The sequence below is a fragment of the Acipenser ruthenus genome, chromosome 5 (genome assembly GCF_902713425.1).
Source record: "Acipenser ruthenus chromosome 5, fAciRut3.2 maternal haplotype, whole genome shotgun sequence".
Taxonomy (NCBI): domain Eukaryota; kingdom Metazoa; phylum Chordata; class Actinopteri; order Acipenseriformes; family Acipenseridae; genus Acipenser; species Acipenser ruthenus.
In genome coordinates, this window is record NC_081193.1 from 23,946,111 (window position 1) to 23,962,569 (window position 16,459).

At 38.4% G+C, this 16,459-nt stretch overlaps 1 protein-coding gene across 1 annotated transcript in view; it reads right to left on the reverse strand.

The window, feature by feature from the left end:
* The window catches only part of LOC117402222 (phosphofurin acidic cluster sorting protein 1-like), a 116,728-nt gene extending 105,231 nt beyond the window's left edge, over window positions 1-11,497 (reverse strand). Inside the window, exon 1 of the mRNA XM_059023853.1 lies at window positions 11,056-11,497. Coding sequence (XP_058879836.1) covers window positions 11,056-11,315 — 260 coding nt within the window. The 5' untranslated portion in view covers window positions 11,316-11,497. The remainder of the gene's footprint in view (window positions 1-11,055) is intronic.
* Window positions 11,498-16,459: the final 4,962 nt, after the last annotated feature.

The window sequence follows — 16,459 nt, forward strand, 5'->3', positions numbered from 1 at the left end:
CTCTATGCGCATTTAACTGGCTTCATATATTATTACGTTTTGTACAGCTCAGGCTAGTTTGAGCAGAACTATACTGAAAGGCGTTAAGTACTGCAGGATTTTCTTTTCAGGACAATGGAAATGCTGAGCGCAAGTTAACTGTGACCCATGAGTGACGCTTAGTGAAAAATGAAACAACAAAATGCTACCTGCAAGTGCTACAAAAGCTTGATCAAATATTTAATGTGAAATCCTAACCTTATAGGGGGTTGCACTGTTAATAAAACCATTAGTACTGGCAGACTGGGATAGGACAGCAATACAGCCAGCACTACTACATGTTAAAGTGTACATCATTTACAAAAAGAATACAAGCTAAGCACCAATTAGGAGAAAAGGAGAATACTACATCTTCCTGTAATAGTGCAATATGAACAGGGGAGCCACAGGGGGAAAATTGCGTTTAAGGCCTTGCCTCACAATTAGGCCGAGATACTGTAATGGCATCTGGCAAACGGTGAGGGGAGGGCTGGATGTGAATCACTTACCATTCAACTGAAGAGCAAGATCTGTAGTCGACAGGCAAGTGTGTATCTTATGCTGATGCTGGAATTAATTCTTAGCCTCTAGGAAGAGATCCATTACAATACACAGTAAACTTCCTTCTTCAATATCTAAAAGCATTTATCTGGTGACTAACATGTTAAAAACCCCAAAGCAAACAAATATACAGTACAGTTGACCCAAGATTAATCATGCAGGCTTTTGGTGGTTTGTTTATATTGTGCCAAATAAACAAACCCAGCACAGGCACATCAATGGAATGAAGAAAATGTAACTGTCTCTCTAAAACAGCTACACTGGCAAACAGATTGTGTTCCTGCTATTGTGTCCCTATGTTTCTTCATAATGAAGTGCTTAACCCCAAATGTGAAGCGCCATTCACTAGCCAAAGTAAAAACGAAAACAGTTGACGGCCCATGCACCCTCTATACAGTAACCTTTTCAATTCCTAGCGCTGTATTTGTAGTCCTGTTTCATTTCAATACAGCTAGACATGATTTACTCTTTCTCTCGCTAGCCCCATGCCGTACATGAAAACACTACACCCAAGATGGTTTCTACACAACAAATCTACTTTAAAAGCGTAATACCTTCAACATACAATATGTGGATGCTGCCTTAAAATGGCACATTATTATTTAAAATGTATAGCATATAGCACTGACTAAAACAAGTAACACATCTGGAATACATACATTTGCCTTCCCTAAAAAAGGGAAAAAAAAAAAAAAAAACATCTTTAAAACATTTATCTAGCGACCGAATAAATATAACTCTGCGCAACACAGCAAACCAAAAACCTGGTCTTACAGTTTATACAGCAAGTACTGTATATATACAAACTGTAATGGAATGTACCAGTTAATTTTCTGAAAGCTTCAGTGAGTCAAATAAAGGAAAACACCCCTTCCCTTTCTAACAGAGTTACTGAAGAAAGTTCAACAGAGCAGAGACAAGCCAGAAATCCTGGTTTCACATTCAGGACAGCCACTGACTCTCTGTGTGACCTTGAGGGCAAGTTAACTGTACACATCCTTGTGCCTCGGCGCCTCTCATTAGTAAAGCACAAATATAAAGGACCCTGAAATATAAAGCAAATGTGGAATTCCAATAGGACATAAACTGCTAAAATGTATGAAAAGAATAAAGAACCCTGCAATATAAAACTAAAGTGGAATTCCAACACAGCTTTCACAGGTAAACACATACATTTAAAAAATAAATAAATAAATAAATAAATAAATAATAATGGGAGGTTGCGAAATGTGTTTTGATTCCTTCCTTTTCCTCCTGGAAAGTTTTACGTGCCATGTTATCAGTTTCATCTTTGTCACTCATACAGGCAGACATTTAATGTACTAAAGGCATTCTATCTTGACTCAAGGACCAGTTGCATAAAGCAAATTCAAAAACGCTTGACTTTAACAAAATTGGCGCAGCAAGACGCACTTGTTATGTACATAGAGCATTTAGAGAGAATTGTTATTCTGAGTACAATTCCCCTTTAGCGAAAAAATGACAAATATTGAAAAATGTCACATTTCGAAATCTATCATGAAACACTGTACTTCTAGTACAGCTTCTGGTAGACTTTTGCGATATCATTTTGTAGTTTATTTGACTACACAATGTTAAATAAAAGACCTAAATTAAGTTCATGTAAGTTTTTAATCTAAATCCTAAAATTGTAGGCGATGCAAAACTTTTGGCCATAGCTGTAAGTAGCCAAAAAAAAACTACTGATGCTTGGACTTAGATCTTAATTTTGAAACTTTAAAAAGAAAGGTACACACACACACACACACACCCACCCACACACACACCCCCACACCCACACACACACCCCCACACCCACACACACACCCCCACACCCACCCACACCCACCCAAACACACACACCCATACCCACACACCCACACACACACACACAGAGAACATGTAGGCACCTCCCTCTACTTTCAGTACATCCCTATTGTGATGGAAATGAAACCCCTGTAAAAGAAGCATTAAAGGGGAATGAATTGTCCTGAATTGGGACACAAGTGGTACTGCAGCAAAACTGTTCAAGATGTTCAGTGTAACTGGCCATTCGATACACCACTAAACAATTTAAAGAAAGAAAAAATACAAAAAAGATGAGTGAATGCATGCCAATTACTGTTGCCTGGCAACAAACCCCGGTTCTACTAAAGAAACCATAAAACACAAAATGCCACATTTTAGATAGAATATTAGTACAGCCCTATTCAACCAAAATGATTCTTATACAGTACAGTACCAGACAGTCACAGGAATGATATCTGACAAGCAAAACCAGATGGTATCACGCCATTTTACAAATGTAAATCTCCAGCATCCAGCTAAATCAAAGATCCAAAGTAATGTCACTGTCGGCATAACGGTAAGGTACTGAACATACAAATTACACAACAAAAAAAATAAAAAGTAATTTAAAAGATATTTCTTAATCTTGTGTTGGGTTATCGGTATCCATGCTTATTGCGCTTTTAGAATGTGTGCAGACATCAGAAATGCTCTCTCTAGAATTAATAAGGCATGAGTGCATTCATAAAAATCAAAGAGCAGCACACGATTAAGTATTTTATCAGAATAATAACTTTGACTTGTACTTCAAATGAAATACATGCTGACAAGCCTACATGAAAGGATTTTGTGGCCACCTAAATTACTTTAAGGGCTTTCTATGTATTATAAATAAATACTGTATGCTTCTGCAACGCCACGTGCCTTGTATTACAGTATAGGGTTATTGTTTGGAGTGAGGGAGAGGTTGCAATTTAACAGACCATTATTATATTCATGATAATCATGACACAATCGTCTCTGATTAAATGACCATTCAATCTTATCATGAATCATATAAGAAGCCCATCAGGACCATAATTGCGACCTGCAGTTCGGGATGTTAGTGCATCGTTACACTCCTAGATCCCACCCAGTTCAGATAAGAGATTTGTCCAGAGTACTAATCTGTATGTGCTAAAAAATGCCTTTGGAAAAACAATACAGATACAGCTGTTTATGCCTATATTATGATAATGATGTTTGGTTTCTACAGCAGTTGTCACTGCACATTTCATTATGATTGCATGTTCAAATGTACTACACATTTCAAAGGGTTGACGGGGTTAAATTATGTATACACAATTTCTAAATGGTTTACACAACACCAACCTGAAATAACTGTTTTGAAGAAAAGCGATCGGTTTTATAAAAAAAGTTTTAAAAAACTGCATTTGGAGAGTAATAAATGTACAGAAAAGCTTACCAGGTTAGGAACTACGAACTAAAGATCTGTGATCACTCTAAGCATTCTGATGCTACAGTACCCGAGGGAGACTGGCGTGCTTAAAACAGACTTCTCTTGTTCACAACATTTCTTATACCCTCATGCGACTGCCCATGATAGATGAATCAGTCAGAGACAAGTTGCAATTTCTCAAAATCCTTTCCTACAGTACATGTACTATCTGAGTGCACTTCCATCTAAGTGGCAAGTCTGTGAAATCTGCAGACAATGTGAATCTGCCAATGCCAAAAATACAGCAACAGGTCAACCCAGGGTGTTACTTTTTGCACTGTCTGCTCAACTTACCAGTGCCTTTGCTGTATATAGCAGACTTCATATAACTTAACATGGACCTTATGCAAATTATGCTAAAAGTGGATTTGATATTTTAATGTTTTTTTTTTGTTTTTTTTTATGCAATACGGTCTCGCTTTTTTCACATATTTTGCTCTTTCACTTCCACTTTTAGCTTGTGTCTCAGCCTCCCTCCTTGAAGAGATCACAACACTCTTTTTGAAACACACCAGGCTTAGGAATTTGGAGTTGTTGTAAAAGCAAAAACAATTCAGATACTGTGGCGGTGTAATATATAAGCCTATTCTACAACCTTAGGACATTCTTTTCAAGTTTAAAAATTCTGATTGTCTTAAAAACTTAAAATTGCTATGCCTTTTTCAGCTTTTGGCTTGTACTGAAATAAAAAGTGAAAGGAAGTGTGATTTTTATTGTGTTATGTTTGTGAATTATAGCAATTTAGGTATTTCTCCGTTTTTAGTAAGCCTTCATTTTATAACTTGCATTCCATGTCATACCATGGAAATTTTATACCGGCCCATTCCTAATAAAGACATGGATTCTAGCAGACCGAAAGTGGAATGATTGCATTCTAGAAGCCGATAGGAGCATGTAAGTCTGCATTCTAGAAGCCGATAGGAGCATGTAAGTCTGCATTCTAGAAGCCGATAGGAGCATGTAAGTCTGTAAATAGACACTTCCATACTTCTCATGTGGGGGGAATAAAACAAAGCAATACTGTGAATGTACCAGATTTGCAGCCATCTACTGTAGGCAACTAAAAATCCAGTTTTATTCCAAAACCAAGATGCATACTGCATATTAGCATTTAAGTCTGCCGTTATGTTACATAAAAAAGGAAGCTGAACTAGTCATAGTTCCAATTTTAACCACAGTGCCACTCAAGGCCAAAAGATTAAAAAAAAAAAAACTCACATCAGACCAAAAACAGTATGTTTTCTGGAAAGAGGCACTCGAAGCATAAAAAGGTCCTACTCAATGAATTACAGAGAGTTATTATGTGTATAACAGGCTACAGTACACAAAAATATATACTTTTTATGGTCTGTATGAAACAGAAACCCTGTAACAGAATTTCCCTGGAGGACAGGCCTCAGCTTCCCCTGACTTGGTTTATCCTGGCCCTTTGCCCATCACTGGGAACCCCTCACTATGATGGCTTATTAATAAACACCTGCTAAGAGAGGTGGGACTGGAGTAGCTGCAAAATCATCCAAAGCTGCTTCCTGTCGATGCCTGCTCAATGCCTGGGTCAACAGAGAGCATGCTCTGGCCGAGTCGAGTGTGTCTGCTTTTCCACCCACCTGGAGGGCAATCAACCTTTACTGATGAAGCTGAATAAATTCCTGAGTTATAATGCCCCTGAAGTTCCAAACCCAGAGTCCCAGGTTAAATCGAGGCTATCTTGTAGAGGTCCCCTGATCTGTATTCTTAAGGATCACAGCCCAGTAGTAAAGTAGCAGAGCACTGGCTTCTTAGCAACACTGCCGTCAGTGCCAGCAGACAAGCAGCTTAATGTATCTTTTTTCTGGCTGCCCACTCAACAGAGTGGAGTGCCATTTCCTCACAACGCCACCAGCTGTGTCTTCAATGGTTACCCTGACTGGTTTTCGAAACCTAACAACAAAACAGACCCGGGTTTGCTATAAATCAGAAATAATAGATCAGTGGTATAAAACCTTTTTTTTTATTTGTAGAGAATGCACTCTCATAATGTAGTGCAGTAGAAACAATGGAAATACCATTTAAGAAAAGGCTACAGAAGCAGGAGGTAAATTACTGTAGTGTTCCTAATGGTCAAAGCTCCCAAAAAGCTTACAGTAATATGGAAATATGTAAGCCTGAACTGACACCTGAGCTGCCTTCTCTGAATCCTCAACAGTAATACTGTAAGTACCAAGGGGCATTTTGATTTGATTGCACAAATGCTGTAAAAGTTGATTACAAGCACTAAATGATTAAGCCCTTCCTCTTAAAATCCCTTTTATAAAGCGTCTGCCATCATTAAGACCTGCACACGAAGCTGGGTTAAGAATAGACATACTGTATACTGTACGATAAAACCCAAACGATACTGACTATTGAAAGATCTGGCTATTAATGTAGACCTAAATACATAGCATATTACCAGGGCAAATTCAATTCAGACAGCTTTGGATCTAAATACTGCCACCATTCAAATTATTAAAATAGAGCCACTTTGAAGTAAAAGAAAGACTAGTGACCGCTTCACTACACTAATTTAATGGCAGAGAATGAATTTATACAACGATGGGTGAAACTGCTATGCAATAGGAGTTTTATTTCCATCCTTGTTATACAAGTTAACTGCAGGGTTTATCAATAAAAATGTTTGCAGTCCAAAACACTTTGATTCAGACACAGGTCGGAGAGTACAGGGTAATGCCTTGTATCCTCAAACTGTTTCACACAGTTCAGAGGAGTTTTGTGGTATAAATATGTAATATCAAGGAGCAGTGTGAAGAGTAATAAACATGCACGTTTTCAAATTCAATCATAAAATGTACATTTGGTTTTGGCTTTGACAGATATTCTGGTGGTGATACATGTATATACAAAACACTTACTTTGGGGAAGCAAAAAAAAAAACACACTTCCAAGTTTAAAAACTGAGAAGACTATTGTATAAGCTCAATAAATGCATGTTTGCATTGTTAAAAAATAAATCAATACAAAATCAGACACGCTTAAAAGAAAACAAAATATATAAAAATATAACAAATATGACAGCAGTACCCTTAAGGAAGTCTATTGCAGGTATAGGCTATTACCACAAAAGAGTACGTACAGCACAGTAGTTTTTCGTCTCACGCTTGGGCAGTGAAAGTCAACAAAAACAGTGCTTAATTTTCCTTGAAATCCCAAATTACAGTGAAGGATTAATATGGGGAAAGTATATTTGGAATTCACATGTGCTATAGGGAAAGACTGCATGATTAGGAAATATTCCATATTGTTCTTTATTCAATACTGGAGACCAAGAAATTAATGATTTTATTCAATATAACCATACATCAATGCAATACAATAAAAAAATGACTACAAGCAACAGCGAATTTACCAACTACTCTTCCAAGCACAATCCTATAGAAATCTTAGACGTCAAAAGTTTGAAGTCTTGATTTAACTGTATACAAGTGCTCCCCCTTTATAACGCTGTAGTCAGGAGCCATATCTAAGAGACTGTGCTATTTGTGTTCCACCTTATAAGGAGAATACTAGTGTTAGTGTAACGGCATTATGGGGCAAATGGGAGCCATGACCGTACCGCCTTATAACCTGTTCCGCAGTATAATGGGACGCCTTATAAAGGGGGAGCTAGTATGCTAACATTCAGCAATCCTGTACTGTAAAGAAATGGAACTTCTCCATTCAAAAGGAAAATAAGCTAGGGTGCTGTATTTTTTCTTTTTATTGAATCCACCACTTTGAATAGATTTTACACAGACAATGCTGCTTATTGTAGTATTAGCTATACAGTGACAGTGTGAGACAGCTAGCAGCGGAACACCTGGATCAGGAAGTGAGCTTTAAAAGAAATGTAACACTGGCAAGTAAGCACCAGCGTTCTCATTTACATAACAGCCGTAATTGCAACCTTTCCAAATCAATCTCAGATATCTTACAATTTGATTATAGTGCTAAACAAATACGGGGGAGGGGGGGGGGGGGGGGGGGGTACAGTGGCTAATGTATCATACATCAAAGAGCAGCTGACAATTAAAGCAAAGCTGTCAGCAGATGCTACTCTGTCACTATTTTTTAATGGTTGACACATCTGAGGCAACACAGTTGGAAAAATAAGGTTGTATTCAGAACCACACAAATTAAAATCAGATCAATCAAAATGAATAATTTATGTTGCATTCTTAATTGATTCAGGCATATATATATATATATATATATATATATATATATATATATATATATATGTTTACCCACCTTTAATTTTGATCAATACAGCATTTACCCACTTCTCACATAAGGGATACAGAGTTTAGTCATTTCTACTCTCCTGTGATATGCAAATCCTGGGTTAAAGACAAGATATTTTAACGGTGAGCAACCGTGTTGTGTTGCTGTGTGCGAGACTGACAGCTGAGGGCTCAGTCAAAACTGTGACACGAGCAGGGGGGTGTGGCCACTGGACTGCGTGTTCTGTGTGTGTGTGTGTGTGTGCGTGTGTGCGTGTTCTGTAATTGGTTGTTTATGTTCTGTTAATGTTCTGTTGTTAGGCACACCGGACCTGCAGGGCGGTGCTAGTAGCCTTCATCCTTGCCCGCGAAAGGAAGCTCACAGAACTGTGCACGTGAAGCGCACCGCCGGGTCTGTGACTGTTCACCTGTGAAAATAACTGCATGGGGGGCCTGCCTGCAAGCGGCCCAGAGCTGCGTGGTCCTCCGACACTGTAGCGCTGAGGTAGCTGCATAGCGGGCCTGCAGAGTGAAAAGAAGTAGACGGCTGAGTTTGTCTTCGTCTCTCCAGAGTCAGTGCGGGGGTTGCAGAGGTGAGCCAGGTTTAAAATTGGGCATTTCAAATTGAGGAGAAAACTGGCTAAAAAAAACAACTGGCGATTCCAAATTAAAAAAAAAAAAATGCTTATTGTGTCAGAAGCTTGGCTCATCCCTGCGAACTTGGTTCCTGTGACTTTTTTTCCTACATACAGTAGTAGATCCCCTTTTTTAACTGTACCAGGGACATGGAAAAAAGTACATATAAATGTGAGTTTGGATAAAGACGGTCTTTGGCCATTAGAGAGGATGGCACTAGTGGAAAGCGTTGGGGACTCTCCAGTTCCAGGTCCACTTCAGATAAGTGGTACGAGGTTCAACTGGAATACCGGGAGGGAGAAGAATTTAATGCAATTCATATTAAAACTGCCAGTGCACTGGCTATCCCCTGCGACTACATCCAAACATTTATGGGCCAGCATGTAAAGAGGTACTTAAAAGCTCACATAGGGATAGTTAATTTCTCTTCCTTTGGGAGCGGTGAACATAATTCATATGTAGGCAGTGGCCCAATGCAATTCTACCTGTTAAGAATTTAAATAATTCCCTTTACAGTTTCTGAATGATTTCCTAGTTCAAAAATACCAGGGGTTTTCAACAATATTTTGATGATGCTAGCATTGTGTTGGAAGAGGATGGGTAACACAGGTCATTTTAGTTTTTGTTTAAAAAAAATAATAATAATAATAATAATTTAAAAAAATGTTTAACTTTTTTTTCCCCCATAGACTGAAAAATCAGTAAAATAACTGAGTAATGCTGCATGGGTTTCATTGGAAAAAACAGACACAATTAATTTCTCAAGAGCTGCATCAGACACAGTTTAAAAACAAATAAAAAATGACAGGGGTTGAGGATTTACCATGAAGGCCAAAATATGCAGTTATTAAAAAAACAAACTTGTCATTTTTGACAGAAACTGAAACTAGCCTGAGGCTTCTGCACATCTGATTGAGAATCACAGAATCACCAGGACTGGCTGAAAAGGAGAACCTGTGTCTTATTGATTAGATACATCAAAAAATATCTTATCAGACAACTGAGTGTTAACTGGGACAGCTGTAATAAGAAATCCTATATATATATATATATATATATATATATATATATATATATATATATATATATATATATATATACATAAAACAGAGCAATAGGGGTAAAGTACATTCCATACTAACATGTGCTTTGGAGAAAGACTTGCATGGTTAGGATATACTCAAACAAAACAAAAGCCAGCTGTAATAAATGTAAGCAGAACCTAAAAAGCGTACACATCATTACCATGCAACATTTTAATATGATAAGGGAACCAACTACAGTATCATGCAGGTCTAAAGCGCTTCATACAGTTACTTAGAATGAAAACCATTCACCAAACATAACACCCGCAGCAGTCGCTGTGCTGTGCAGGCAGCACGAAAATTAATTGAAATTCCTGTCATGGTTTGAAAACATCCTGTCTATTGAAACCACAAAGCAACACTTAAACAGTACTTAAATCAGTGCAGAAAAGCTTTCGGGGACCAAACCACTCCACACTTCAGTAATAAACAGATACAGCGATTACTGCACGGCCACATTTAAACTATAGTATTCAGCGTTATCTGATAATATCTTTCAAATTGACTAAGTGGTAAATTAGCCATGTTATAGATGTTGCGATTATAAAAAAATAAAAAATAAATAATAATAAAAATATTTACTTGGTTTCACAGGTAGTGTAATTCGATTATCATTGTGTGCCCCGTATAATTGCAGGTATATGCGTTAATGTAAGTTAACATATTACTAATAAATAAATAATAATTACGATGCCTAAAAAACATGCAGCTGTGTGCATCTTCTGAAACCTAAGCAACAACACTGTAAATTACTTTCCCGATGGTTTAATTTTATTAAAACGGTATATACACAGTGAATACAAGGTCTTGCAAATCAGAATTCTGACATTGCTTACACACTGTATCTTTCCACACTGCACGAGTCTGTGGAGTGATCTGTTCTTATAAGTCCTACTTGTTCTCGTAGATTTTGTCTGCCTTTTGTGCAGTACTTACACTATTTTAAACCGTGAGTTAGACTAGGAAGGTGATTCAAATGGATTCCTAAATGACAAACTAAAATAAAGTAAGATTGCCTGACCACAAATGTACTCTGTAGTGTATGAGTGTAAAAATAAACAAATGACAGACAGACTGACACATGCCTGGTGTCATTTGAACACTACGCATTCACAAATCAAAACCTCAATACAACTGATTATGTCAGTGTTACTTTAACTACAGTATTCATCATCATCATCATCATAATAATAATTAATAATAATAATAATAATAGCCAGTCGCTACTTACCTCGCAACACAGCTTGGGGACGACCGGTCTATCTCCCAGGTAGCGAACAGGTTCATAGGAACCGGGACTGTACCCGAGCACCCCGAACCAGAACCTCCAACTCCGGCGGCTCCGGCTCCGAGTGCTGTTCCTACTACTGCTCCTGCTCCTGCTCCTGCTCCCGCTGGTGTAACCGCCAATCCCGATAAGGCGCCACCGCCACTGCCATGGTTCAAGACGGCTGCCCGAACCCCACCTCGTTCCACAGCTGCCGCCATCATCACCTCCCCTGGTGTAGCAGCTGAAGCTGACTTTGACTCTGTCTGGCCCTGGTGCGCTCTTGCTCTGAGTCACTCACACACCTTTCTCGTTCTCGTTCTCTCAGTCCTCCCTAACTGAAAATAACAGAGCAGAGACAGCCGAAAGCAGCCAAGGGGCGGGGCATCCGAGGAGAGCGAGATCGAGGGAAAGGGGCCCGCTAGAGGGAGTATGTGAAGAGAGGTTTCAACCACAGTTGCCAAGTCCGCTTATAATAAGCGGGATTGGGCTTCTTTTGTTTTTCTTTTTTTTTTTTTAAGAGTCGCGGTTGGAATTTGATAGTCGCGGGTTCGAATTTGCATAAAGACCCATACTCGAACATGGATTGGGCTTGTTTTGAAAGGCAGTACCGTTTTTTTTTCTCGTGAGACTTGGCAACACAGGTTTCAACATGGTAAAGCGAGTGCCGCTCATTGCTGCCATATTAGATTATGGCAAGATTTTTTTTTTGGTTTACGGTACCGTACTTGAGAAGAACGATGTTGCAGATAGATTAACATAAGTAATAGCAGTACAGGTAATATTTCAGGTGGAGTTGTTTAAGATATCTTGTCAGTTACTGACATTCCCATACAGTTTAGCCACATTGTAATAGGGAAGACATTCCCTTCCAAAAGTGTCTCCCTTTAAAACGGGTCAAACACATTAGAAATTACAAGCAAACACTGGAGAAACTGCAGTAGCCTATAATATAGTAGCCTAAGTTTACTGTGTATTTTTTTTTTTTATCTCCGAGAACCAATATATAACACAGGGAAAAGGTCAAATAAAAAAGAAGGGTCTTGAAATCTGATGTTTTAAGCAAAGGGACCTAACCCATTACTGACACTTGGATACATTAGCCACAGAACATTAGATTGCTTGTTAAGCAACAGACGTGGGCTAGTCAACGAAACACAGAGGATGGAAGGTGCCCACTTGAAGACCCCAGAGATGTACCCTACTTCGTTCAGTCCAGACGGTTGTCATGCTGATGCGCTGGGGAGACCGCACTGTGGTTGATCCCCGGAGCCAGCATCGCACCCGTTGTGTGTGCTGATGCGCCAGGGAGGCAAAATAAGCTGATCCCTGGAGCCAGCATTACACTTCAGCCATTAACACCAGGCAGAAGGATATCTACATCATCAGATGGAAGGAAACGCAAATGGATGGAGACACATATGGATCACATTAGTTTACTGTAAAGCTACGTCTTAGTTGGTGCTTATCTTGGTGAGAGCCGAGTTCAAATCAGCATGAAGTTTTAACATCTACTCTCATGTAATGGAAATCATTAATCATATTCTTAGACTATGTATCCTGGAAGGTTCATTTATGGTGACAGGTGTGTCTCATCTATTCTTTATATGTATTGGGGGTGGAAACTGGTATACCTGTTGGGTACTTAGGAGCACGTGAACAAACAGGAAACCACACAATTGAAGTTTATTATCAAATATCATGACACTGTATTATAGAAAAATAAACACACAGGCAGCCTCCTTCAGTGGTAACTGGAACAGGTCCTAACAAATAATACAGTTAGCACAAGTTGTCATTTCCTGGTGATCTGATGAGTAACCTTATTTCCAAATCCTTCTTTTAATGTTCAGTTTTAGCTGCAGTTTAGTAACCACAATGCAAAAGAGCTAGTCTCAGTTATAGAGCTTTTGACCTCATCTCACCAACACAGAATATGTGACGCCAGTGCATTTCAAAACACTGCCTGTTACCCGAACAGAAAACGGCACACACAAGCAGGGCTCCTGCAATCACATCAGTAGGTGAAGCACAAATTGCTATTAGAAATGGAAAACAGATACATTTGTATAAAATCAACCATTTATAGGATTATTATAAAGAAGGCTAGGAATCTGTGATAAAAAGGAGAAGTTTTGATGAAAAAGCAAGGCTGTTATCTTGTTCCCTGTTAGTGTATATAATAAGGGTTCAGGGTTAGGGTCCTAACTCATTCCTTACAGGTGTGTTGAACTTTGCTGTAGGGGGATATCACATGACCAGGTAATATTTGTTTGTGACAATATTTTGCTGGTTAGAGCCTTAAATTGATATTTGATATCTTTTACATTTTCCTAATATTTTACTTCTTACACTATTATCTGTATTCTGTATTATTTAGATCAATATTTACCAAGCTATTTACTAGGGGTGTGCAGCTATATTTTCTGGCCCCTCAGCAACTGCATTTTAGTATAGAGATTTTCCATTTTCTAACTCACAGTTGCCACATTTCGTAGAGGGGGCAGGAATTCCGATTGCACATGGCTCACTGACGTCTATCTGGGAAGCTGATTTGTCATGACTCAGAGGGTGTGCAGGTCTGTGCAGATACATTTCTAAAAACACTCACCTACTCTTTCCCATTTCTCATTTCCCCTAGTGGATGTGAAAGAATACATCAGTAAGAAATACCTCATAGAAAAAAAATGCTTTAAACTTCTGAGTTTTAAAAAGTAACTGGAAAGTGATGACTGAAACAGAAAATAATATGTGAAAGTGACTCCAAACAACTAGAAGAATACTTTAGTAAAGATAACAGTGATATTTCAAACTTGTACCAAGTGCTCTTTAAGCAAGGTTAACTACCTTTGCAAAAGAGTCTGATCCTTTTGTGCGGTGGTTAATACCACTGCTTTAAGGACTGCGTGGTAAGTGGTTTGCAGACGCCCAGCCTCTGCCAATCACACTGGCTCAACATCAGCCTTGTCATTGCTTTCATAACAGAATGCACACGTATGAGAATGTAAAGTTGGTCACTAGTGGTGTTATGTCAATGTGTCTTCATGGTGTTTTTTCCAGTTACAGTGTCAGAAGTAGGCCTGTGTGATAGATTTTAATAGTTTCAGATTATATATTGTGTCAAACCAGGGGAAGCTTTGTCTCACTTCAGGACCTTTCTGGTGTAAATGAACAATGGACCACAGATAGTTTTCAAAAACAGGGCGGTGCCTGTATATTTATTCATGAAAGCCCAAAACAAACAAAAAAAAAGCCTAACTCCTTCTAGGCGTCTTAATTAAATTTGAACTAGTTCTTAAACTACAACCAGACAGCTAAGCCGTTTACCGGTAACCAGTATCCAGTATCACAATGGCTTATGTCAGGTCTGTCTGTCTGTCTGTCTCTCTGTCTGTCTCTCTCCATTGTGTAGGTAAAACCTATATAGCTTCTCATACAACTGAGCCTGGCTCTTTTGTGCAGAGTTTGAGATGCTCGCTTGGGGAGTCTGTGGTTGCCAGTTCATGCTCAGCCTCTGCCCAGTTACACTTACATCTAAATATATATTTAAAATCTCTGCCAGATTTTCAAAATGCAGCAGTAAATTCCCAGCAGGTACCCATTTTCAGCATTATAAAGCTGTAATGCATTCCTAAGTCAAAGCAGACCAAAAATTGGTCCCAGATTTTAACATTGCCAAAAAACCATAAGTATAGGATTTTTCAACTTTTTCATACCTAAACAAGGCTTTCATATTGATGTGTATTTTGTATGAGTCTCTATTATTTTTTCTGGTCATTATCTCCCATGCTTAATTAATATTCCAACAAAAAATGCTTCTGGTAAAAACTTCTTGTGGCTTATTGTGTGGAAGTGCGCAAGGGAATCATATTAGTGTTGCACAGGCTTTAATGGATCAAGGCTAATAACCGGTTATTATGTAACACAATATCCTTTATGTTTTGGTGAGTTTTACTTTGTTTTTTTGTAATTGTGTCTAGTTCAATTCTCAGGTTGTTTAATGCATGTTTGTTGGCATTGTTTATTGTTGAAAATGGGGATGGGGATAAAAAAAATGGTAACACTCGACATTAAGTGTCACTGAACTGCATTGTAATTACACTGGAATTGCAGTTGTGGTTACACATTAATAATTAAATTGTAAATACACAACATTGTGCTTATATCCAGTTCAGTAACAAAAGACACTAGCAACTGTCAACAATTTTTATTTTGTAATCAAACATGTTTTGTAATCAAACATGCATTGCAACTAAACAACCATATCTGTAAATACTGTTTTGTTACAGTGTAATTCCAGTAAAGTTAGGGACACTTAATGCAAGGTGTTTCCAAATGAAACTAGCAGGACACCGTACCTGACAGTTGTTTCTTGTTATTATTATTATTATTATTATTATTATTTATTTCTTAGCAGACACCCTTGTCCAGGGCGACTTACAGTCGTAAACAAATACATTTCAAGTAGTTTTCAGTACTCGTACATTTGTTTTATTTCTCTCTGAAACTTTGATTTTATCTTTACACAATATATCCCACAATGCTCTGCCAAGCCTTCTGACAATTTCATCACCTTAATACCTAACCAATGCAGCGATTGCTGCATGTTCTCCTGCTTTCATTAACAAAAAGGAAATCCAGTATGAAAAGTTATAATTAAGGTCATGTGTTTCTTACAGTACATTTTGTTAGCGCTATAGAGGAAATATTACTCGCCTCTGGCCCTGCTCCAGGGCTAATTTGATTTGCTTCTGACGAATGCTGATAGAAACAGCACAGTGGAATCAGACACAGTCATCTTTACCTCCAGGTAAACCTGTCCTTGACTGCAGTCTGTTTGCTTATAGGGAAGCCTTATACGTGCCACCATACTGTACAGGGTGTAGTTAAAGAGCAACTGTATGGGAATGAAATGTCACAGTTATCTTAACTAATATATTATTTTTGTTGTTCATAGTCATGTTAAATTGTTCAGTTTCTTTCATCACATCCTGGTGACTGTTTAAAAGTTAAAAACACCCCTGTGTACTCTCAAAATGTCTATTGGTATACCAGAGTGTAACCCGTTAACATGCACCTCTGTAACAAAGCCAGAATATGCCAGAGCGCTGTTCCGGTACTATTTTATATAGGCAGCAGTGTAGTCGAGCCAGAACTTGCACAATAGGCAAGCTAGGTTATGACACATCTCCGCACATCTGTCTGATTCAGTCAGTAGTCCTCATGATACAATGAAAAGAGCTTTAGAAACTTCTTCTATTACAAGCTACTTCTTTAAGAAGGATAAAATTGCTGACGAAGACGACAGCAACAGTGCATCTTTGACAACTGAGGACCCAAACACAAACGAAGCCACTGACACCCTGAC